This window comes from Theobroma cacao, chromosome 3, assembly GCF_000208745.1.
Source record: "Theobroma cacao cultivar B97-61/B2 chromosome 3, Criollo_cocoa_genome_V2, whole genome shotgun sequence".
Classification (NCBI taxonomy): Eukaryota; Viridiplantae; Streptophyta; class Magnoliopsida; order Malvales; family Malvaceae; genus Theobroma; species Theobroma cacao.
Genome location: NC_030852.1, coordinates 28,470,988 through 28,492,834, shown reverse-complemented (window position 1 = coordinate 28,492,834; position 21,847 = coordinate 28,470,988). Strand labels below are relative to the sequence as shown.

The window sequence follows — 21,847 nt, the reverse complement described above, 5'->3', positions numbered from 1 at the left end:
TAATAAAATTGAATTTTAATCATACTTTTTTATGCAACATATTTTTTTGTATAGTAACATTTTAAAAAGTGCAATTATTTACATTTTTAGCTTCATTTTTTTTATATTGATCAGTAACAACATAGAAAAGTACAACTTTTGTTAGTGTATGTAATTTTTATAATTACATTTTATTAATAATGCATCTAAAATTTTATATAATCAAATTAGATTTACAAAAATGTTCTAGAAAGTAAAAAAAAAAAGTGTTATTAAAAATATTTTTAGTAACACATTTTAAAAATGTGTTGTCTTTAAATCAAATTTATTGTAGTGCTATAAGGTGATTAGGTTCCTTTTCTTCCTCAATTTGCTCAATTTGATGTTATTCCTTGTACATGATTTCTTCTTGGTTTTTTTTCTCATGTAGTTTCTTCCTTGTCAAAATTATGCTCTTCATTTACGTCTTCGAAAATGCCTACATCGTCATCATCAAAAGAATCCTTTCTCAGGGGAGGATTAACTTCATCAAATATAATATGAATATTCTTCAACTAGAAGTGTTCTTTTGTTAAAAGGTCTTGATGGTTTAAAAGTTAGAGATTAGCCGAGGAAAATACTTTCATCACTTTATATCAAATTTTTCAAGATTATCCTTTCATTATTGAAAAGTAAACATTTACAACCAAAATGGTGAAAATAGCTAATATTGGGCTTTCTTCCTTAATAAAGCTCATAAAGTGTTTTTTTTTTCAAATCAAGCTTAACCATTACTCGATTTATAATATATCAAGAGGTATTATGGCTTCCATTTAGAAATATTTTGACAAATTGCTTTCACAAAACCTAGCTCTTGTCATTTTCTCTAAAGTCCTATGTCTCGTCTCAACAAATTCATTTTGTTGGAGAGTTTTAGGAGTTGAAAAGTGGTGGCTAAAACCATTTTAAGCACAAAATTCTTCATAACCAAGATTGTCAAATTCTTTTTCATTGTCACTTCTTATACTTGAAATTGAGTAACCTTTTTCATTTTGAACTTGTTTGTAAAAAAAAGTTAATACTTCCAAAGTTTTATTTTTAGAGTTAATAAATGAAACCATGTGTACCTAGTAAAATCATCAATAATAACAAATCCATATTGTTTAGTGCCAAGACTCATTGTTCTAGAAGGACCAAAATGATCTCTATGAAAAAGTTAAGGTTTAGATGTTGATATACAATTTATTGGTTTAAAAGAACTTCTCCTATGTTTTCCTTTGACACAAGCATCATAATTTTTTTTCTTTTCAAAAATTAACTTAGGCAAACTAATAACTAAATCTTTTTGAAATAGTTTTCAAATATATAATATACATGCTAACATGTCTAAGTTTTCTATACCAAAGCAATCAAAATCCTTTATAGTCATGAAACATATGTTCTTAGAAAATAAATCATCTAAGTGCATAACATATACATTTCTTTAAAGATAACCAATAAAGATTATTTTGTTGGACTTGATGTCTATTACTTGACAGCCCATGGCTTCAACTAGTTTATTTTTGAGGATGCAATAGTTAACTTTCTTCTTCTACAAAGATGAAAGAGGAGGGATGCTTTGTTCGTGCTTGAAAAAATTTTCAAAATCAATCAACGTCTTCGCAGGCACCAACTTATTGAAGTCATTCTTAAAATATTTAAAACCCCAAATGCTAGCTTGTGCATAACTTGTATTGCTTTTATTATTAACTCCAATTTCCAGATCCCTATAGTTGACATATGCTTCTCGAGGAGATTTTGAAATGTTAGGAGTCATGTGACTATAAAATCTCCTAATCCAATTTATGTACTTTTGAAATTCCAAATTTTCTTCTTCAGCTCGGCGAACATTGTATATGATTTTGTACATGTTGCCAGCTCTATGTGGGAATGGAGTTTCGGTCTCTGGAATCTCATCCATTTTCCCCCCATAAGGTATCAAGATAATTAAGCCATATTTTCCTTCTTCATAGAACCTTTACCACATTCCCTCAAATACAATTTTTGGAATAGGTTCCTTCACATAGTTAGATTTTAATTTAAAAAAAGTTTTGTAAACCGCAGTACTCCTATCAAGCAAAATCTCCAAGCGTTCTATTGGAAATTGACTCAAATATAGAAGAGGCTGAATCCAACACATTGCAATGCAGTCTTGTTTCACAACTCCAAGCTCCGGAAATCTTTTTTCCATCAGTGAAATGAGATTATCAACCCCACCCAAAACAGTAAAAACAGCTTGAATTGTATCCTTTCCTTCTTCACCAGAATTTACCCTTGTTATGGTGACAATAAGGTATATATCATCAGGAAACTTGTGTGCAGCATATTGCCAACGATGGATAAGTTCGGTTGCATTTTGTTCCAAGGTCTTTGTGATTGAGAAAACAGTCACGGTTGCTGGAACAGGAACCAAGTTCAATTTCCAAGCAAGGACAATCCCATAGCTACCTCGGATCGCCCAAAACAAATCTTCTTCCATGGATTTTCTATCAAGAATTCTTCCATTAGCATCAATTAATTGAGCATCAATAATGTTATCAATGAATTTTAAAATTTAGCTATAGCTATTTGATAAAATAAATTATATAACTTCTAATTTTGATTAAAATTACTATAAAGAGTATTCATGTCATTTTTAATCACGTAATAAACTAAAGCAGAACAAGTCTGCTTCGAGCTTATATACGATTTTAAATGCTTAAAAAAAAATTCATACACGAAACAGCTCTCAAATTTTGTATAGTAGTAATAGTATTAGATTTTTATTGATCTAGCAAGCACTCCGACCATAATGCTTTAATTCTTAAAAAAAATAAAAAATTAAAACGATGTTTTTAACATTAAAATCATTTTTAGTGAATAATAAAGAAAACCTTTATATTTAAGTTCTAAATTTTGTGTCTTCTTTTCTCTTAATCTTTGTAAGAATAAAAAAAATCTAAATTTTGCTATTTTGTTGTTAGGTCTTTTGTTGTTTTTTTTTTTTTAGTTGTTTTTGTAGAGAGATAGAGGAGATGGAGATTGTGATTTACATTGGAGAATGGTGATTTGTAGAAAAAGGGAAAGGAAAGGGAGATCAATTGAAAGAGAGAAAGGTATTTTCTGAAAAACTAATATATTTTTAAAAGAAAGAAGAGAAAGTTAATCTTTGTAACTTTTCTTTAAACTCTTTTTTTTAAAAAAAAAAAAGCTTTTCACATTCTTATTTGGTCTAACTTCTATTTTTAAAAAGTAGATAAGTTGAAAAAAAATATGACTCATTATGTATTTATTTTTAAAAAAACCAACCAATCAAATACGATCAATTATGGAATTTTTTTTCAGACATAAAATTAAATATGGCTCATCAAAATTTTATTATTATATTTGTTTGAACCTCAAATTTGATTACGTTAAAATAACATACTATAATTTAGAAACCCATGAATTTAGATTTTTAGTTCAAATGGTGTTCAATACGTATATAAGAACCTATTGATACGCTTGTTATGGGCTCGAGATTCGGCTTCTGCCACTGACCACAAAATTTGCTTGAGAATTAAGTTGAGGTGAATCTGATGAACGAGATGAAGAAATATATACAGAGGTCAGAAATAATGCTTATGACCTTAATCCATACAAAGTCCAATTCTGAGCCTGATTCTTTGATTGTTGGACCTGCCCAACAGGAGTTTTTGGGCAGAACGGTATATACCATTGGGGAAGTTGGGCTCTTAAGTGGATAGAGTCCCATTGCTCCCAGTTTATACTATGTTTCATCATTGCTTTTAAAATGGAAAAAGGAAAGGAGGAAAATCTTTTATATGCAGGATGATTATAAAACACTTTTTTTCCTCATCATTGAGTAAAATAAATACCTTGTTTTTATCTTTTCATTGGTTTTATTAGGCAATTCTTGTCCCTATACATAAGAGGAAAAACAATGCAAATGAGTTTGTATCAATTGGTATTTCGCGAGTCATGCTTATAAAAGCAAGATAATCCAGCAAGCATGAACCAAATAGAGTTTTTGTTTAACAAAACTTGTAATTCTAGCTAAATATGAAAGTCATGAGCAACAAGAAAAAACCAACAAAGACGTGCGCAATTTAAAAAGAACAAAAAAAAGAATATCTATTTTCCATATAAATTGAAATGTTTTGGCATTCCAATTTTTTAAAAAATAATAAAAAAATGATTTCATGAGAAGCACGCTCCTACTCGAAAATGGACGATTGTTTTGGGATAATGCTATCGTAAAGAAGAGAAAGAAAAACATAGTTTGGGTGTTGTCTCTAAACAGAAAAGAAAAGAAAAGATTAGACTAAAATGAATTGAATCATTTTATTTCAAAAGAAAATTGTACGAGCAAGATTCCAAACCACCCTGCCAATTTTGACGCTTTCAAAGACGGAAGAATGACTTGTATGAGCTGCCAATTGCACGCTTCTACTCTATCACGTCAAAACTGAATTTTATATCCTACTAAATTACTTGTTTTATTATGTTCACCCACACATGGGTAAAAAATTACTTTGTGATGGTGAATTTACAAGTAAAATATATCGATATTTAGATATCGACAATCACTCACTTTTTTTTTTTAATCCATTTCTGTCACTACTTCTGATAATCATATTTATTCTATTTATTTGTTTCTATTCTTTACAATTTACACACGTATTATAAGTATATATGTGCAAATTTAAATATGCGCTGTGATTAAGAGCTGAGTTGACAAATTACGTAGTGGAAATTAAAAACTCCTTTTATTTTTATGACATAAAATTTAAACTTAAAAAAAAGAGCAGTTTTTGTTTTAAAAAAAAAAAGCAAAGATTAATATGTCTTGTAAGCACAGTGGAATAGCTTACGTGGCCTCTAGTATGTGCTGTACAAGCATAGAAGGACAGCTCTTTTTATTGCAGTGTTTGACCGCTACAGAGTTACAAGGATACATGCGTAATTTGGAATGAATGGATGGATGACAAGGTCCATTAGCAGTCGCTTCGCTGCCCAGTGCCCATCCCTAACCAAAAGGAAAAAATCAAACCCAGGAAAAGGATGACAGTCAGCATCTCATAAAACCTGCCCATCAGATTCTTTGTTGATCCCCAAAATATCTTTCTCTTCAATCCAATTTTAATCCTTCTAGGACCAGATATTTTCAACTAGCTTGCCCCACCACACTGTACTCGCTCCTTTGCTCCTCCCCTTGGATACTCGCCTCTATATCTCATACTGCTACTTCCTTAAAATGGAAATTGCTTTTCATATCTTTTTGTTTATATTGTAAGAAAAAAATTTTAATTGTCAACTCAAGTTTGTCATATGCGACACAGGTGAAAGTAAAAACAATAATAATACACAATTTAAGTTGAAGAAATCCATATTATTTTTAACAAGTTTGGATTGTAATTAACATCAATATACCAATATTATTGAACTGTGACAAGATATTAATGAAAATCGTTCATCATTGGTAGATGAAATTAATCATGCCCGCCCCTCCGCCTGCGATTCTTTTATGAAATGATGACTTGAAAGGGATTGGGTGGAAACCCTTTAGAAACTACTAAGTACTTTTAAGAAATCTAAGCTTGTTTTTCTTAGTGTTTAATTTAATGATTGAATCAAATGATGTAAAAGCAAGTAGATTTTTTTGCTGAAAAATATTTAACTATTTGAAAACATTAATTACATAAATGATGCAAAGACAGCTAGCATGTACATGGCCACATGGTTTTTGGATTTTCATTGCCATTTATTCACTCATAAGAAAACAAATATCGTCGGGAAACATGAAAGAATTTTATCTAGGCGTTTGAACAGGTGTCGGGTGTAAACAGCGAGTATCGAATTTGGGTACTCTCATCCAAGTCCAACATCCCTCCCCTTGTGTAATGGGAGGAGCCCGTCAAAAGAAATCCCAACCCAATGGCCGCACTCTATATAAAACCCTGAAACCCTTTCCCCCTAACTCAAAAGATCCGCTTGAAAAAATTGCTACAACAACTCAAAAACAAAACAGAAAACAAGATTGACGTTTAAAGAAAAATAAACAAAGTAAATAAACCCACCCACCAAGGCACCAACTGTTTGTTTCTCGGAAATCCGCGAGAGAGAAAAAAAAATAAAAGGAAAGAAAGATTAAGTTTTGTTTTGGCTTTTGGGAGCCGGTGGGCATGGACTCGCACGTGCCCAGCGACCGGAATGATCCGTGGACGAACGAGAAGCATGTGCACTTCTTGAACTCCATGGAGGCATGGTTCGTCCGTACAATGCTAGAGAACGACGGTCGCCATAATCTCCGTCTGGACCGTCACTTGCCAGACAGCTCTGAGTCGACTCTCGATTGCAAACCAAACCAGACGAGAAAAAAGCATGCCACTTCAGGTAACATTAACGTTCTTGTCATCGGCCTTGTTTTATTCTTGTTTATGGTGCATTTTGAGCGCCAGTTGTCAGAGATTTGAGGGTTTTGTTTAGAGCTGTGTTGATCATATCATGGTTCCATCTTCCATGGCGCAAAACGGTGCATTTTAGCGTAAGACAAGTGTTTTTTTCTTTTAATCTTTGGACCTTGTTTGTTTAATGCTTCAATGTTTTGTTGTTAAGTGCCAAAACCTGGAAGATATTTTTTGCCAAAACCTGGAAGATTTTTTTTGGCATCTTGGGAAGTGCTGCTCGAAAAAGCTGTGAAATATTGTCTCCAGAATGACTTTTTTTCCCGTATAAAATGCGTTTTTTACCAGCCTCCCCAAAACACCATGGCAAGAATATATAAAATATCGAATATGCCTGGAGATATTTGTAGCAGGGTCATTTGGTCAGTTCACTTTATGGTTCTTTTCAGCTCTCTTTTTGATCATTTTTAATTATTCTTTGTCTGGGTCCTTTTGGGGATCCCCGCAGTAGATTTTATTGGCACAACTGGAAGCAAAAGGAAGGGTAGGCCTGACAAAAGAGCAAGGAGACCACCATCTAAGCCGCATGATTCATCACAAGATCAGGTTGGTCACTCTATCAAACCACACTGAGTTTTTTTTTTTTTATCATAATCCGATGGTTGAAAATCAAGGTGCTATGGACCCAGTTAGCTGGCAAGTTCCAATCTTTACGACAGATTTTCTTTTAACTGTTTCAGACATTTGATGAATTTTACTCTTAGCAAGTAACCTTCTTGTTATTTTTGATGTTTTTCATCTTAATGGATCGCATGTGTGGGGTTCGATCACTTGAATCTTTTTGTACAAGAAAAGCCCCTATTTATAGACTAATTAAAGACTAAAGAGTTCTATGTGTATGTGAGTCTTCTCAGGTGGTCCCACAGATTGAAAACCGAACAGGAGATAAAGATGAGGAAGACCTCCCCAATGTGCCAGTTGCATCCATGGCGCCAGCAAACTGATAGAAAGATATTTCTTGTTCTAGGACTTTTTTATCTTTTCTTTCCTTGCTTTTTAGGATAGTGGGTTTTGTAGTAGAATAGCAGCGGAATGATTAGTGAGTGTGAGCTTTGATGAAAAATGGCTGAATCATTCTGCCTTGCTAATGTGTATCTGTCCTTTCACTTGGCTATAGAGTACCCTTATAGTCATGTATTTCGGCGGCTTCATGGAAGATATTTTTATGGTATCTTCAGTGTAGTATTCTATATAATAATATTATCCATATGCATGTAGATATGCATACAATGTTTTAATTGTTTAAATAGAATTAGTTTTATATGGCAAAAAAGGTCACGGGATGGGATAAAGGAGATGGCGACAGGGACAAAGAAAGGAGATTTCCATCTTGATCTCGCAGGCACGCCATATCCTGATGATAGAGTTGGTTGCTTAATCTTTTCACAAAATAATAATAGTGCCTTTCTAGTTTACATAGTACAGATAATAAAGCCTATCGGATAAAGGTGAATGACAATCTTACCCAACCCGTTGCAAGCAACCGTTGCTTGACAATGTTTTTGGCTAACTGGACATAACGGGAAATTTGATAAACGTAAATGAATGTTTAGAGATCTCAACAACAGAAATTACATATGACAGTTACCAAATATGATGAAAGACAGTTCGACATGGTCGTAAAATGTTTTGGTTGGTTTCGGTTTTGCGACTTGCTAGTGACTTTATTCAAGCATAATTTATTCTCTTATGTCTTTTCTGTTCTTTCCTTTGGATCTACAACGTGACAGCTTGCTTAAGAGAAGAACATATTTAAAACGAAAAGAAGAAAGTCGTGAGATATTCGGTGACGTGTTTGGTGCAATCTGCGCTTGAATTCTCTAGCTAAAGCTGCCATCAAAATGACTTGAGGTTGGAGGAAGAGAGGGCCACTTCAGTGCCTATTCATATATATATCTTATCACTTATGTTTGAAGAATTTCAGATGTAAAGAAAGCGAAAGAAACGCACGAATGATTCTTATGCCCTATTTTTATTTGGCCAACCTTGTTTTCAACGTCCAAATGTATATATCTAAACATAAGTAAGTGCGTACTCTTGATCATATCTAAACTCAAACCAGCAATTTTACAAAATATGCTTTTCAGTTCATTACAGTTTAATTTCAACGAGGCAATAGTTATGTTCAACTTAAAAGGTTAATCCACATCCAGATAAAGATAAAACAACTTTCCCAAGAGAGAGGGAGAGAGATATTTCATTTTTGCATTTAGCCCTTTAATTGGTACCCCTTGATCACGCTAATTAAAGTAAAGAAAATATAGATGAAAACTGTTTTATGATTAACCTTTTTTTTGGTTCATAAAAATCAAAGTGTTGTCCATCATTTCTTTCATTTTCAAGTGACGATTTCTATTATTGTGATATAGCTGGATTGGAAATATCCTAGTCGTACAAAATCACTATGCAACCATGACATTATTAGAATTTCAACTGTTTTTTCTTGAAAGGTATTAAAATTTCAACTGTATATATAGTTTGCAATGATTTTAGCTACCACTCAAGCTGGATTCATTATTAGCATCATTATGATTCCTTAGGATAGGCGCTTTTTACCCCCACCTAATGAAAATCTGTTAAACGAACGAATTATTATTGTTCATCCCGACCTGCTAATTTTTATTAATACTACTATTTTTAATCCTACATAGCTGATAGTTTATCAAGCAATTTGCTGTGACATAATTTATATATATATATTTATATAATCAATAACATGTCATTTTCCATTCTGGGAGAGGAGGGTGAGAGCATCCATGCAACCAGGAGAGTGTATAGGCGTGATTGGCATGGAAGACACACTACAAAGCACATGGGAGGTTGTCCTTTTGACGCAGTATTGCAGCAGTATGGAAAAAATGCTGATCTCCGTTCAACTTATGTTCTTGTCTCAGAAGCCAAGCCCATAAGATTCTCGGTTGGCAATGTATCAATGAGGTCTTAATGAAAGAAATAATTGAATCTTCTGCTATTTGTTTCATGCTTTCTTCACCCCAGATTTTCAAGGATCTTTTTGGTGAAGAAACGACTTCATTCCCTATTTCTGTTGTTTTATGATTATCGTCGCTTTTACCTAAAGCTGTTAGCCATCTCGATTTTGGATATATTGGAGCATATAGATTCGCTTAGCATTCTTCAGAAGAGATTAAAGACAAAAGTGGAAAAACCTTGACCGACAAGCTACAGCCGTATAGAATTATCAGATTTTGGTTGCCCATTTCCATGGAGGCGACTCTTAAAACATGCCAAAATGGCCTGAAGCAGGCATCTTTGAAATTGATGTATTTCTACCGAACAAGCTTGTGCAAAAAAGGACTTCCAAGGGGTTTAGTTAGAGGAAATAAGGTCTCCCGCGGTCTGCTTAATTTTGATCAATAAACAAAGAAATAGGTTGGGATGAAGAAATTGAGAATCGATCACTTATGCAACCTACAAGCCTTTCCAGAGAGCAGTAGCAGCATTACAATTTCTCAACCTCAATATGGAACAGTGACCTCTTTCTGAGAGTGGCAAGTATCAGCAGGAAAAATACTGCATCTGTGATAAATTTTCTAGATTGTGCGCACAGGTCCAAGGAACTCTTTCTTTTTTCCTAGTTGTTTTTGGTGCTTGTTATTAACAAAATGCAAAGAGTTAAAGCCTTGAATACCCTACTGTCATATATCTTCATAAAAATTAAATCACCAAACTAAAAGTCTTACACATATACGCTTTGTAGGCTTAGGTGATTTTTAAAGGAAAGGCCTTTGGTTTTTTTTTTTTTTGTAAAAACAAAAAAAAACAAAAATCCAAATTTAATTTTTTGAGTAAAAAGGTATATGTAAATCTAATGTTTAAATGCTTGAGGCATCGTTTATTAGGGAAACACATTTTATAAGGTTGCAGAAAAAGTGGGGAAAAAGATTCTTTGAAACTTCTATTCATGTTATCATTCCCAGCAACACCTGAAGGAAAATATTCAAAATAATAACAAGTTTGAATCATGAAATGAAACAGAAAAAAAATAATTATTCTATAAAAATAGAATCGAAGAAGAATAAAATGGAACAATTATTATAAAATTTGATAATTGATTGAAATAGGACATGCTAAGATATAAAAAATTAATTATAATTAATTAATAAAGATTTTATTATTTTTTTTCTTTTCTCCTCCACTTTATTTCTTTCTGGTCATTGGCCATGGAATGCCTTTTAGTTGCCAGATCATCCACCTCTCTCTATTTCCTAATTGTGTTCTTTCTTTGTCTTGTTTTTCTCCTCTCCGACCACTGTTGTGGCAATTTAGTCGCCCACGCCGCTGCCAATGACAAGATCTTGTCACCAATGAGTTGATTCGACGATGCCAACAACCATAAATGATGGTCGGTGCTAAACTCACCATTTCAGCAACCAAATCGCTCCATTCCCAAGGATCCAGCAAACATGGTTTCACCATTGATCGTCAAAAATGGTATTTGCCCCTGGTCATGGGCCCTGCCTATGTTCCTCGGAGTTCGTTTTCTGGTGAAATTAGCCTAGCGAGATGATTCCAAATATGGTAGATGTCTTGTGGGTGTCAAGTTGAGGGGTGGGAATATGGTCCTTTTTTTTAATTTTTTGAGAGAGAGGGTGGGGATATGGTTTCAGATTTGATAATGTTGGAAAGGATATTAATGAAATTAAAAAGCTTAGTTATTACTTAAAGCGGCGGAATAACTAGCCTTAATAAATTTTCATAATGATTATTTCGCATACGATTAATCTTTTCTATGAGAACTCGTTATTTCAACTCTTTTTTTAAATTAAATTTTGGAATGATCATTTAATTTGGAATAGATTCAAAGTAAAATAATCATTCTAATCAAACAATCATGTTATAACAAATTTGAACAATAAAATATTAAACTCTTAACTCTAATAATACGTTTGGTTTGCATAATGGAATAAAATAGAATAACTATTCTGTGATAATAGAATAGTTATTTTAAAAAAGAAATAAAATAAAATGATTATTATGTAATTTGGTTCATGAAATGAAATAAGGTAAAATTTGTCATTATAATTTATTCGTATGCTTGGTTCGTTGGAATAAATTAGGAAGAAATAATAAAATGACAAAATTATTTTTTATTATAATTTAGTGAAATAGACAAAATTACTCATCATTATAATTTAATAATATTTTCTTTTTTTAATTTTTTAATTTTATTTTCATTAAAATTTAAAATATTAATAATTTATTATAAATTTATTAATATGATTTTTATTTAATTTCTTTTTATTTTTCTCTATTTTTATTTTTCATTTTTTTAAAATTTCTATTTTCATTAAAAATTAAAAAATTTAATAATTTATTATTAACTTATTAATATAATTTTTATTTAATTTTTTTTACTTTTTCTTTAATTTAGTTTTCTATTTGTAAGTTGGAATCATTTTCAATAAATAGGGACATTATTGTTCAATAAATTTTTTACTCTATTCCTTAGTCATGGAATAGTCATTAACGAATGGCTAAACCAAGATTTTGAGAAATAGCAAACAAAAGAATAAGAATAGACAGAAATAAAGGGGAATGGCTTAGCTATTTCCCATACTAAACCAACGTGTCATTAATAGTTAACAATTCTAATTTTGCCAAGTACTAATTTTCTATTTTAAATCAAATTGTCCTCTCTCATCCTTTATTAATTCTCATCCACATATAAATTTGCTTGGATCTAAATTCATAATTTGAAATATTCCGTTATATTTAGAAAACAAACACTAGAAGTGAAATGTTTAGACTCAAATTAAGAACTAAAAAGCTATCGAAATACATTGGCTCTCCTTTAAATAGAAAATGTATTTGGTGAAACAAAAAGAAAAACAATGACTGCTACTATTATCAAGTCTTAATTCGTGTACTTCGCAGAGACAGTCCTAATTCTGGAAGCCAAAAATAACAGACTACTAATACGTGCTTTATTTCTCAAATAGTTAAATTTCTTAGGGAAGACAGATTTTTTAGAACCTCTTGCAACGTGGGCAGGACCCACATGATCAGTTGGGCTCCATTGAAGTCTAGGCCGACAAAACAAGGAAATAACAAACGACCCAAAGTTCAAACCGCAGTACTACCCTAAACATAAACACATATTCCTACGTTTCTAAAGCAAACACCATCGAGATCTCCCAACCGTCTCTCTCAACGCCCCAAATTCCTTGGAGCGAAGTACAATGTTACCGTTCTTTCAAGTTTACAAGAATCTTATACTCCAAACCTTACTCTCTTTATCGCTCACACTAATCCTCACATTCCTTAAAATCCCAATCTTCTTTCTCCAAGGTCTCCACACTTACATCCAACCTGAAAACGTCGGCCACGGCAACAACGCCTCTTCTGGTGTTAGAGCTGCTATTCGTCGACCTTCCAGCTCAGATTCAGGTCCTGGACTTGAAGGTTACCAATCTTTGTCATCAAGGACCAATGCAGAGCTCAAAAAAAGAAACAAATCTAAAGACAAGTTGGAGTTCGATGAAAACAATGCCCAGATCTTCAGGCTGAAACTCGACGAGGGTCATCTTCAAACAAGGCTTTTTTTCAATGAGTACCACAATTCTTTTGTTTTCTCCTTTGTGGGTATTTCCTGTTTGTTGCTTTACAAGTATTTAGGTCAGTCTGAGGGTTCTGGGGTTTTGGCTAATGGGAATTTAATTCCGGTTATTTTTGGATTTATTGGTTTAACCAAAGTTTTGTTAGCACTTGCAAAGATATCGTTTGAGAAATCTGCTTCTAAGAGGTCGGAGAAGCAATTTAGTGCAATTTTTGGCGTTGTGGGGTTTCTTATAGGGATTATGATTTGTTCTGGAATTGGACGGTCGGTTTCCGATTTCCGTTTCGATTCAGTTGAAGGGCCTTGGAGGATTTTTGTTGCTGTTTTGATGGGATTCCTTTCTGGTTTTTTGTATATGCCTGCTGGGAAGAATGCACGTTCCTTTTGGCTTGGGACTGATCAGCTTAGATGTAATTTGTCCATAATCTCTTGTGGATGGTTTGCTAGAATGATTTTATATGCCAATTATTTGTTTACTGTGTTCACAGCTTTACTTTGGATTAATCCATTAGCTGAAATTCTTGTTAACAAGAATTGTTATAATGGTAGAGGAGCTGTTGAGAAGTTGGTTGGAAACGTGGGTTTTTCAAAATTGGATTTTACCAGGCTTAGGGTTTTGTGCTTATTACTTTCTGGGATCCTACAAATTATGGCTTTACGTTCAAATTTGCAGATGTTTTTGAATGAAGCAGTTTTGTCTTGGTACCAGAGATTACATGCTAGCAAGGTCCCGGATTTGGATTTTAGTCGTGCAAAGGTATTTTTGCACAATCACTACTTATGTCTTGCAGTTTTGCAATTCTTTGCACCACCAGTATTGGTACTTCTCTTTCTTGGCTTATCTCAGATTGACAGCAACTCCTTTGACAAATACAGCTTGGTTTGTGGTTTATTGCCATGTTCTGCTTTTGTTAAAGAAGTGGCTTTGTTTATGGCTTGGTGGATCATATTTGTGTGGGCAATTGTTACTTCAGCAAGTCTGGTGTTTTATCGTCATGGTGTTTTGTATGTTTTCTGATAACTTAGTTTTTTGTAATGGCCTTCAGTATTTGGCCTTTGACTTGGAATTTTTGCCTAATTTTGGATAGAGAGTGTGTTTTGCTTGTGACGGATTATTACGGACATTGATCAATACATTGTAATGGAATACATGGGGCAAGAGAAGCTCTTCTCAGATGCTGTTTCATTTCAGTTTATCCCACTTCTGGGTTCTATAGTCAAGCCTGTCTAAAGATGTAGTTGGAACTCTGCTGAAGTGTGCAAGTGTAAAATGATGTGAACCATAGTTGAATTTTTTTGTTCCGTATCTATTACACATAAGAGAGGCCTAAAGTACTGTCTGGACACATATCTGGACTCTTCCATCTGTTATTTGCTGAACAATTGAGCTGCTACCAGGTGATTTTATTTTCATTATGAACTAAGCAATATAATTTCCCAGCATTATTGTCATCAATTTTTTTCTGCTTTATTCTATCATGTGGAGTTTAAGGACCTCTTACTGCTTTAAATTATCGTAACCAGTATTTTGCTCCCATAAGGTGTATAATGTTTCCCATTCCATGCTGCAGAACCATCTTATTTTTAAGCTGTCTTCTGAGATACAAACTGTAATCCATATGAAGTTTGTTTACTACTATCATTTAAATACTTTGGATTTTGGATGCACAATTTTAGATTCTACAGGATTGCTAAAGTATATTTGCCTTTATTATATTTCTTTGACTTTTGGAGTACCCATTACTAAAACATATAGTCAATATCTGTTGATTGTGGAAACTGCTTCAAATTCAATTTTATTTTTTTAATTGGGTGGAAGTGGCTGTTGTAATCATTGATATCATTCTTGTAACTCTAATGGATAAGCAATCACATTTTGGTGCTATTGTTGATTTATAGACTTGGTGACTGGCTTCATACTTTTGATTGAATGATGATTCTTATCATTGTCAACATGCATGAAGCATGTGTTGTATGTGAGGTAGTAATTTCTTGCCATGGCCTGTGAGGAAAATTTTGAAGGTCATTAGTTAGTTGAACATAAAATGGATGAGCCTTAGAGGAGATATTTGATGTGGCTTGGAACTGAAACAATGCTTAAATGTTTAGATCATTGAACATAATGTTTAATAATTGGAGTTTGATCTTTATTGTTAGCAGAAAATATTTGTTTTGAATCCCAAGTTGCCATGCAGATAGTGCAGCACAACTGAGCTATTTTATAGAAGGTAAAGTTTTGGTGGTTTTAGGCTTCTACCAGATGGGCGTGTGTTAGTGTTTGCTATGGCTGTTCTGTCAGACACGTAACTCTATGGTTTTAATTTGCAGTCAATTCTGTTGATATTCGACCCACCCATTTCTAGGAATCTGTGTGTGCATATTCATCCATTTAGAATAAGAATTAATATATCTAAATCTATTTAACGTTGTTATCAAATGGTTTTCGAGAGTCTGCTAGTAGGTCCTCTGTAGCCAGTTGCTTGGTTAGTATTACAAAGCTGATTGTCAATTATCCAAAGTGCTATCTGCAAGTGAATGCCATCTCTTCTGTGGATAAACTACCATAACTAATTTCAATCAATGCTATCGCCTGTTGCAGGTTCAACGATCGTAAATCTGTTTGATTGAAATGATATCAATTGTATTCCTACAAAGGCTTGATTTCTATTCTGAATTCTGGATCAAATGGTATGAGTGGCATTAAATCTTTCTTACAGATTTGGTGGCATCTCGCAGTTGTTATTAGTCCTCCGATTTGTGCAACTTCTTAGCATACTGATTTTGTTCTTAATTTACTCATAACTCATGAAAGCTGCTTCACATAAATCTTCATTGCCATGGTACATTCATAATATATGTGTGTGTGTGTGTGAGTTAAATGCTGGCTAGTCCGTTAGCTTATCCCTTTCTAGATTCTTTTCTGCTATTTAATGGTTTAAAATATAATTTACTAGTATTGTTTTTACTCGGAGAAACTGATTTTCAGGTTCTCATGACCAAATGAAAATGTTGTTTTCTGTTGATTGGATAAATGTAATTTTCCTTTTCCTTTTTTTTTCATTTTTATCGCTGACTGGATAATCCCATGTAATATTTGGCATCATTTTGAGCGCTAAATTGATTCATGGTCGTAAAACCTCCTATCAGCAACGGGGGCAAATTTGGATCCAATACAGGGGACCAAAAGGGACGGCTTTGGATTTCAAAGATCTTTTATTCTTGGAATTTAGGAAACATTCTAAAAACCATGGGAAACATTGACCATGCAAGACTACTTGAGCCATAACATACCCTCCATTAATGCTTGTCATACTAATTTAGCCTGGAGAAGAAATAGTCCAGGCTTTTAACAAGGAGAGGAAACGAAAATGAAGAACAAAACCTGCACAAGTGCTTCAAAGAAACTTCCTTTTAAGTGAGGTTAAGATTTACGTGCTTCCCCTAAATGAGTTTCATTACAGATTTGACAATAAAATAAACTAGTACTCCCCCTAATTCCCTATTTGCTTGGAAGTACAGGACTTAATAACGAAATCCTAACAGTTGAACAGCCCAAAAGGTTGGGAATTATCAGGAGCTACGACATCTCCAGACAAAAGTTTGTTTGATTGTCAGTAGCTATTGAGGTAGGCCGTGAGAATTTATTTCCAATTTTATGAGCCATTAAACATTAATGAGCTTTTAATAATCATTGATGTATTGAGTTTGTTTGGTTCCTTTTTGCATTCCAAACCCTTTGCTATAAAGATCGTTGTTTCCTCTCCCTCCTACGCCCTACGGCCTAAGGCTTCTAAGGTAGTAGTAACATATTTGATAAACCAAGAAATTAAATGGAATACAATTATTGTACCCAAAATTTCTCAAGTATTTTCAATCAATGATGGATACTACTTTCTTGATTGATAGTCACACTTTTATCCTTCAAAAATGGAAAAGTCAAATTCAACCTCTTTTATTCCATAGTAAATCAATTGGAAATGTCTATATATATTCTGTCTAGCTTAACAGAATAATCAAAGTAGAAGCTAGAAGACTTGAAGTTGAAACATCAACCATGGTTTTGATTAGTCTGGCATCAATCCGGCATATAGACTGAAGGAGGAATCAAGTTAAACTCCCCATCACACTTTCGGAAAATAGAAAACAAAATTGTTGCTCTCAAATCTCCATATTTTATGCACATTCAAAAAGTAACAGTAATTAACAAAGGGAATGAAAGAGAATAGGACACATAAATTAAATTAATTGCATTTTGAATTGGAGAGATAGAAGAGAAGAACAAAGAGCCGTCTTACCTGCAGCTTTGGTTCGATAGGGAGCTAATTACCAAGACCAGTTAGATCCAGGGTTTATTGGTTGGAAATTGTTTGGTAAGCCCTAAAAACACTTTTAATGAAAACAGCTTTTCATCCCCCCCCTCCCTCCCTCCCAGCCCAGCTACTTTTTGTCCCTTGGAATCTTAGAGCTACTACTGAATACTGACAAGTTAACGTCTGCTTAGGAATCAACCGTGAATTCCGATATTTTCATCAACTCTCACACACTCGATTAGGAGAGACAAAAAAAAAAAAAAAAAAAGGTTTGGCCTTATCAATTATTGGTGGCTGCTTTGCCTAACCTTTGGAACAAATTCTGTACTCCTAAACATTAAAGCTTAGGTCAAACAACAATTTAACTTGGATTGAAATTAGGGGCTCACTTACATGCACTTAGCAGATTAAATGCTCAAGTACAATCTAAATTAAAGATTGGGTATTTTGTTATTGCTAGATTAAATAGGAAGATGATATCTTTAAATAGCAAAATATTCTTAATTATTATAATTATATTACTCTAATATCATATATATATTTTTATGAATATCATTTCCTTGGTATTACTCTAATCAATCCAACAAACTGCCAATTTCTTGTTGGGCATAAAATTTTATGTTAATTACCGGTTAATATAAGTTTGGAAAATATTAATATTTAATTTAAAATATTTTTTAAAATTAAATATTAATATTTAACTTTCAATTTTTTAATTTAAATTATTAAGTATTATTAAAATGAAAAAAAATATTTTTTAATGAAATCATTCAACTCAATTAATTTTTTTACTTATAAATTGAATAAATTTTACTAATAATGATAACAAAAAATATTTCAACAATTATCAGTTAATGAATACATATTTATAAATATAAGTTGTTGATTATTTGTGTAATTAATGAATGTAGATATTTTTATAATCTTATGATAACGAAAGGATGAGATGGAAATTTTTTTAAAAATTAGAGTTTATACAATTAATGAATATGGATGTTTTTATAGTATTACGATGAAGAAATGATGAGATGGGAATTTATTTTGAAAAGTAAAACCTTATTTTCATTAAAAAAAAGTCATAGTTTATTTAAATAAAAAAATTATATTTTTTATAAAATATTTTACATAATTTTTTTCATAAATTATTTTTGGATTAACAAGCAAACCCTCAAACGTGATTAAATTTCTTCTGAAAAACCAAAGAGAAAAAAAAGTCAAGCTGTGGGCTTGGTAGTAGTTTCAATAAACGTAAGAGATGGTACAGATCCCACAGTAAATTCCAAGAAAGAAAAAAATAAAAGAGTGGTACCCACTCACGGGTTGCCACGTATAAAGAGAACATCGAACAGGAAGTTTCTCGACGAGACGTAACGTAGCTTCTCGTTGTTTCCTCTCTTCTTTTTTTCCTTTTCATTCTGCCTTCGTTTGCCATATTTTTTCTCTTTCTCTTATCTGTTTCCTCATCCCATAAAAGGCGAACCTTCTAGAATTCTTCACCAGATCCTCTCCACCTCTTGCTCCCAAAGAAACAAAAAAAATATCTTCATTGATTTCCAAAACCTTAAATAAGGAAGATATTTGTGCCGTTGATGGCTCCGCCGCCAGTGGAGCAAAACGGAGAGGCGACAACCGCGGCGGCGGGAGAATCGCAGAGGTCTGTTCCCACTCCGTTTTTGACAAAAACTTATCAATTGGTAGATGATCACACAATTGACGACGTGATTTCGTGGAACGACGACGGATCTACTTTCATCGTTTGGAACCCCACGGTTTTCGCTCGTGATTTGCTTCCTAAATATTTCAAGCATAATAATTTCTCTAGTTTCGTTCGTCAACTTAATACTTACGTAAGCAAAAAAACAAAAACAAAAAAAAAAATCTCTCAAATTTAATCTCCTCGCTCCAAGTTTTAAACATGCAAATTTTCTTTATTTTGTTGATTTTTTTTTTGTTTTATTATTCTTTTTAGGGATTTAGAAAAGTGGTTCCTGATCGATGGGAATTCTCGAACGATTGTTTCCGACGCGGTGAAAAGCGGCTTTTATGCGAAATCCAGCGTAGGAAGATCATGATGCCAACTACGGCGGCTATCACGGTGTCTACGATGACAGCGATTCCAATAGCAAAACCGATTATATCTCCATCGAATTCCGGAGACGAGCAATCTCCGGTCATTTCATCGACATCATCGCCTTCGAGACCGGGCCAAACGGGATCAGTTACGGCGGAGCTCAGGGAAGAAAACGAGAAATTGAGGAAAGAGAACGTGCAGCTTAACAAACAATTAGCGGAGATGAAGAGCTTGTGCAATAATATATTCAATTTGATGTCTAATTACGCGAGTTCTCAATCGGAGAGCAGCTTTGCGGCGACCAAACCGTTGGACTTGTTGCCAGTGAAGCGGTTATCGGAAGAAGGAGAAGACGAAGAGACGAGTCCGAGATTGTTCGGTGTGCCGATTGGAGGCGTGAAGCGCGCGAGGGAAGTAGGGGAAAGTTTGGCGGCGGAGGACGAAACGCAATTACAGCTGCAGCAGCCTGGTGGGAGTGGAACTGCGAGTGAGATGATCAAATCGGAGCCGTTGGATCGCCAGAACGCGGGGTGCGACGATGAGCGTGGGAATCAGGACACGCCATGGCTTCGGCAGTTTCACCGAGCGAATCAGAGGGTTTGTAACTGATTCGGTTCGGTTTTAGGTAGTGTTAGGTTGGCTATGGGGTGGTTGATGGTGGATCCACGAAAGGTTGGATCCGACCAGAATGTTCCCGTGCGAAAGGAAACGCACGTGTCGAAGGGGATCACGTGCTTGGTGAAACCTTCGAGAGGGACGGACCCCACGGCAAGAATTTTCTCGGGACTTTTTTTCTACATCTGTTTCTCTTTTGTTTTTTTCAAGGGAAAAAAAACAAGAAGAGGAATTCTTAAAAGTCTAAAACTCTTATAGTACATCTTTTTATATTTATAGAATGAAAATCTAACCATTTTCCACTGCTCTTAAGGATGGAGTCTAATGTTTGATCCACGAGAGTGATGGAAATTATCAAAACGTGTTGGGTGGAGATGAAGTGGTTACTTTTATCAAGAAATTAGTAATGTCAAGTCATGTGAGTTGGTGAATGCGTGATCCCTTATGTACAGATAACTCCTAGAAGAGTTAGATTAAGTTTCTTTTTATTTAACTAAGTTTGGTTGGATGATATTTTTGTTGTTACTTGTTTTTTATAAAAAAAAAAAAAAAATCTAATCGGAACCTAAACGAGTTTAAATGAAGGTGCTCAGAGCACACGCTATGATAATTGAGAATAATGGGCTTGTATGTCTATGTGACTTATTTCACATATCCTCTGACAATATTAAAAATATCTATTTCAATGTGAAACACTAAAAGTTTTATTTTGAATTTTCAGAGACTGTCAGTACTTATGTTTCTCGAGTCTTAGAAATGTTAGAACAGTAAAATTAGAGCCGAGGCGAGTGTTGGTGGGAATGGCCATGATTGAGGAGAAAAGCTGTGGATGACGGGGGACCCCAAAAATTTGTAGAATTGTTCATGATTGAACAAGAACTCGCATGCAATGCCTTTTGGACTCATTTTAGAAAGCGCTAGGTAATGTTTTATCAACACATGCTCTGCAGCAGGGGCGTGCATTTTCCTGCTTTGGCGTCTACACACTTCTTTGCAAAGAAAGGATCCAAAGGTTGGATATTCTTTGCCTAGCTTTTTCGTATTGACTCGAAAGACTGATATTGATTTTGTGGGTGAGATAGCTGCAACTTTTGACTATTCCAACGAAAGTTATTCAAGTCCAAACTCCAACCCTACTTAGGCCAGCTTGCGATTTGTTTTCATTATATCAATATGGGCCATAATGTCATATGTTGGACTCACTGTACATTAAAGATCAGCTTACACCAAAAAACAACAAAACTTATTAACGTCTGCGCACACAGTGAAGCACATTGGAAGCTGCAACGTGGTTTCAAACTCGATCATTCAATTAAAGAGTGGACAATGCTGCTCATACCCTCTCATATTTTTTTTTTTAAAAGAATAGTAATCTAACTATTTACATGAATAAATTTGGACGCATTAGCCTATGAGTCAACAACTCGATTGGCCAGTATGTTTTCTCTGCTTTCTTTTTTCTTCGAACAATTTTTTTTTCCGCCTTGATTACTACAATTTGCCTTGGATTTTCCAAGGCAGCGTGTGGAATGCTGGAAACAGATGAAAGGAGTGCAATTTTCAAAAGCTTATATAATCTGGCACTGTAGTGATTGTACGAAAAGAAATAAATTGTTGCCGTGCTGAGAATCAAATAAATTTATAAGCAAAAAGGAGAATAAAAGTTCAGTTGCAGGGCCTGGATTTTGCAACCATCATGAAGGGATACGAAAAAATAGAGAAGCTCAACAGCATGGTTTTTATCATAATTTTTGGGGTGATGGTGAGCTTGCCTTGGTCTCTTAGCATATGCTTCAGAGCTCAGACATTTTTATAGGGTCCCTAATCTTGT

The 21,847-nt window shown here is 33.9% G+C and overlaps 3 protein-coding genes and 1 pseudogene across 4 annotated transcripts; 3 read left to right on the top strand and 1 right to left on the bottom strand.

Annotated features, from left to right (window-relative positions):
* LOC18605527 lies at positions 1,550-2,539 on the bottom strand (annotated as a pseudogene).
* Positions 5,948-7,673, top strand: LOC18605526. Of its 2 annotated transcripts, none has more exons than XM_007038574.2 (3): positions 5,948-6,372; positions 6,895-6,989; positions 7,298-7,673. In XM_007038574.2, the coding sequence occupies exons 1-3, from the start codon at positions 6,162-6,164 to the stop codon at positions 7,385-7,387; spliced, it is 396 nt and encodes a 131-aa protein (XP_007038636.1). In that variant the 5' UTR covers positions 5,948-6,161; the 3' UTR covers positions 7,388-7,673. The 2 variants fall into 2 exon arrangements, with proteins under 2 accessions (XP_007038636.1, XP_007038635.1); XM_007038573.2 differs by having other exon boundaries at positions 5,949-6,372; positions 6,892-6,989.
* On the top strand, positions 12,519-15,765 carry LOC18605524. The gene is made up of 2 exons (XM_018117499.1): positions 12,519-14,418; positions 15,620-15,765. Exon 1 carries the CDS (start codon positions 12,644-12,646, stop codon positions 14,036-14,038), a length of 1,395 nt encoding a protein of 464 aa, XP_017972988.1. The 5' UTR covers positions 12,519-12,643; the 3' UTR covers positions 14,039-14,418; positions 15,620-15,765.
* Positions 18,672-20,529, top strand: LOC18605523 (heat stress transcription factor B-2a). Its single transcript, XM_007038570.2, has 2 exons — positions 18,672-19,177; positions 19,300-20,529. The coding sequence occupies exons 1-2, from the start codon at positions 18,920-18,922 to the stop codon at positions 20,008-20,010; spliced, it is 969 nt and encodes a 322-aa protein (XP_007038632.2). The 5' UTR covers positions 18,672-18,919; the 3' UTR covers positions 20,011-20,529.

Bases quoted from the DNA above. Each gene is read 5' to 3' on its own strand.
- LOC18605526 (XM_007038573.2), top strand. From the start codon at position 6,162: ATGGACTCGCACGTGCCCAGCGACCGGAATGATCCGTGGACGAACGAG. The intron at 6,373-6,891 runs GTAACATTAACG...GGATCCCCGCAG, and splicing joins AAAAAAGCATGCCACTTCAG to TAGATTTTATTGGCACAACT. The intron at 6,990-7,297 runs GTTGGTCACTCT...GAGTCTTCTCAG, and splicing joins ATGATTCATCACAAGATCAG to GTGGTCCCACAGATTGAAAA.
- LOC18605523 (XM_007038570.2), top strand. From the start codon at position 18,920: ATGGCTCCGCCGCCAGTGGAGCAAAACGGAGAGGCGACAACCGCGGCG. The intron at 19,178-19,299 runs GTAAGCAAAAAA...TATTCTTTTTAG, and splicing joins TTCGTCAACTTAATACTTAC to GGATTTAGAAAAGTGGTTCC.
- LOC18605524 (XM_018117499.1), top strand. From the start codon at position 12,644: ATGTTACCGTTCTTTCAAGTTTACAAGAATCTTATACTCCAAACCTTA.